This window comes from Poecilia latipinna, unplaced genomic scaffold (genome assembly GCF_001443285.1).
Source record: "Poecilia latipinna isolate Pla-1442-1.1 unplaced genomic scaffold, P_latipinna-1.0 Scaffold1621, whole genome shotgun sequence".
Lineage (NCBI taxonomy): Eukaryota > Metazoa > Chordata > Actinopteri > Cyprinodontiformes > Poeciliidae > Poecilia > Poecilia latipinna.
The window spans coordinates 8,262-11,344 of NW_015114237.1; the positions used below are offsets into that span (position 1 = coordinate 8,262).

The 3,083-nt window shown below is 38.6% G+C and overlaps 1 protein-coding gene across 1 annotated transcript in view; it reads right to left on the bottom strand.

Annotated features, from left to right (window-relative positions):
* Positions 1–396: 396 nt before the first annotated feature.
* The window catches only part of LOC106964084 (zinc finger RNA-binding protein-like), a gene marked incomplete at its 3' end in the record, with an annotated part of 13,590 nt that continues 10,903 nt past the window's right edge, over positions 397–3,083 (bottom strand). Inside the window, exons 2-3 of the mRNA XM_015059342.1 lie at positions 1,192–1,289; positions 397–544 (exon numbers count right to left, since the gene is read on the bottom strand). Of these exons, the coding sequence (XP_014914828.1) occupies positions 397–544; positions 1,192–1,289 (246 nt within the window). The remainder of the gene's footprint in view (positions 545–1,191; positions 1,290–3,083) is intronic.

The following is a 3,083-nucleotide window of genomic DNA, read 5'->3' on the forward strand; positions in this document are numbered from 1 at the left end:
AGTACTATACAGATGAATGAAGTCATTGACAGTCAGTACTCCTCTGAGCTGATGGTCTAAACGTGGATACAGTGATCCTCTGAGATTCGGCTCATGTAGTCAGACAGGTGAGGTTAGAGCAGCAGAGCTACTGTCCTTCAATGTTTCTACACAACAAGCACAGCAGCTCGTTTACTTTGCCAAGCACCAGCATTCTGAAAATCTACAACTAAAAGAACATGTAGCTTAACATTTGTGTTTGTAATACAGAGTTCGGTTCAGATACACTGCTTTGTAGGGAGAAAAAAAAAACAGCACACACGAAACAGGCAAACAACAGTTTAGGACATTTTTCTAGGGTTTCCCTTAAGTGACAACAGAAAAACTAATTATCAAAATCTTTTTTGTCTTTTTTGCCTTCCCCTTCAAAGCTGTCTGTTCCATCACTGTTGTCATGACGGCGTTTCCGGCTGTTGCGAACGTTGAAGCGAGGGTTCATCTGCGGTAAGGGATCCATACCCAGAACTTTGTGAATTTGACGGAAGGCCAGAAGCCTCAGAGCAAACTGCAAAACAACGACAATGTGTTCAAACAAATGTCGCTCCATCAGGGTTTGGAAAGAGAGACAAGTCAAAGTAAAACAGAATGGTAAAGTTAATGTGTTGTAGGTCTGACCTGAGGGCTGTGCTGCAGTTTAAGTATGTTGGTTCACTTCTTTACTTCTGAATAAAGGGAAGTTGATTGTTTCCGTTTTCAAACTCTACTGCAGCTTTAGATTACTGAACTCCACTAGCAGGTAAAAGCAAAATGGAGGCTTCCTGGGAGGTGTACTCTTACCGTTACAAAAACATTTCAAAACTTCTCCAAATCAGTGGATTCCAACCATCTAATTTAAAGCAGAACTGATTCTTTCAAGTGAAAATTTATTAAAGAGGAACAGGGATTTGTGTTGGAATGTGGTAAAAATACCCAACTTTGCTCCAATCTGTCCGTCTCTTATCAGTTGCAAAAAAAGGGACAACCTGTCATTTAGAATGAATTAAATCATTTATAAATCCCTGGTATTTCACATGTGCTGAAGTTAGAGCAGCTCATTATGGCCAAAACTTTAATCTATTGCCATTATTTAGTATAAGTATTTACAATTGTATGATAAAAATGGATTTTCAAAGAGCCAAATGTCTGAAGCAAACTATAAGAATGAGTGTGTACCTGAGCGCTGGAGGTTATGTCCTCTCTCTGCTGCTCTCCCATGGCAGTGAGGGTATCCACAGGCTTCTTCTCACACGGATCCAACAATCCTGGTCCACCTGCACAGGGAAACAAAACTAGTTGTGTTGCTGCGTGGAATCCCACTTTAATGAGTGCAAGGTCAATAAAACTCCAACTGGACCAGCCCTTTTTGTGAACATGCCCATTGTGCATAGGAGCAGCTAGGGATGTGTGAAGTGGCATAAAATTCATATTGCGATAGGAATGTGTGATATACCCAGTATATGGTAGAAACGATAGAAATTTATCCTGCGATCGAGATCTGCAGTCTACCGGCTAAAAGCAGTAATTTTTGTTGATGACGTAACCAGCCGGCACCAAAACAGAGCAAGCAAGAATCAGTGTGACTGAGAGCGTAAAGCAAGAGCTGGTTAAAAAAAAGCAGGTGCAAAAACGTTAATTATCTTGACATGGTTCGGGTTTAACCTCCCATGATCCTAGCATGACGCTCAGGAGGAGCATGGCAGATGTCACTGTCAGACAGTGGGGAAGTGAGGGATAAAGGTGTGCTGGATTGAAATTTGGTTATTTCAGAGGCTGGCTAGTCTGATTTGGCTGAAGCAGTGGTCAGTTTCAACCAGCAGGAGGAGTCTAACGCTTAAGCTAGCTATAGTGAAGAGCACTGGAACTTCTTCCTTAGATAATAATAATCGCTGGAGCAGAAGCACTGTGTCCGGCTCTTTTATTAAGATACTTCCCTTCTTCAGGTATGAGTAGGGTTGCCACCTTTCAGAAATCAAAATAAGGGACGCCCATCACGGCACGTCGTCCTACTCTAACAGGGTGGGATGCCCGCTGCAGTATTTTATGGCGGTGTTTTTTGTCTTTAAAAAGTGATCTGTAGAGCAGTCATTCATGCATAGAGGTTGTTTACAGTATCCCAAAACTGTACTTCAATCAGAGTAATATACATTAAATATGTTTAATTAAGCAAGGGTAAAAAGTATTTGGTAAACAAACCACTGAGTAACTGATCATAACACCTGATTTAATATTCAAAATGTGTCTTTAGACAACTAAAAGTATAAAGGTTATGTGAACATTCTGATATTTTACAGAGTATTACCAAAATACTTATATAAATAAGGAGTTAGGTTTGGAGGCTGGTTCTAGACCAGATTTACCACAGGGGCCAGGATAGTCGGTGTTTTTTCATGGCAACACTTGAAAAAGAATGAAACAAAAAAAAAAAAAAAAAAAAAAAAAAAAAAAAAAAAAAAAAAACAGAAATATTTCATCATCTGATATAATAAGTGAGCCAAAGAATAAGTGAGTCTCCAGAAATTCAGTTTGCAGATCCCTGGCAGATGGAAAGTGTGATCCTATACAGCAGCCAAAAGTGCAGCATTATAATTTTTAATTCATTGTTGAAGTAAAATTGTGAAGGTTAAAAAACATCCACCACTGAGTATTAACATAAGACATTTATTTAGTATAACTTTGGTCTGTGTCTGGTACATTAATGACCACTGAACAATGAATTCATAAAATATATAAACATTTCAAAATAGGAAGTATTTATGTATTTACTGTTAATCTAATGTATGATTTGTTCTTTAAATGATCATTTGTATTATTTTGGCTGATATTATTATACATTAAATAAGCAAATAATCAAACCAATATAGTCGACTAAAAGCACAATAAGAAACTTAATCATAGCAAAATGTTACCATACCAGGATCTGCTGTGTTCCTCTCCTGATCTATTCTAATTGCCTGTGTTCATCCTCACTAACATTATTCAGCCTGGGATTTGAGTCTTCCCTCTCTCTCTGTATCTTTATGAGAGGTTTTGGTTCCAAGGACGGTGGAGAATCGGGTTGACAGCAC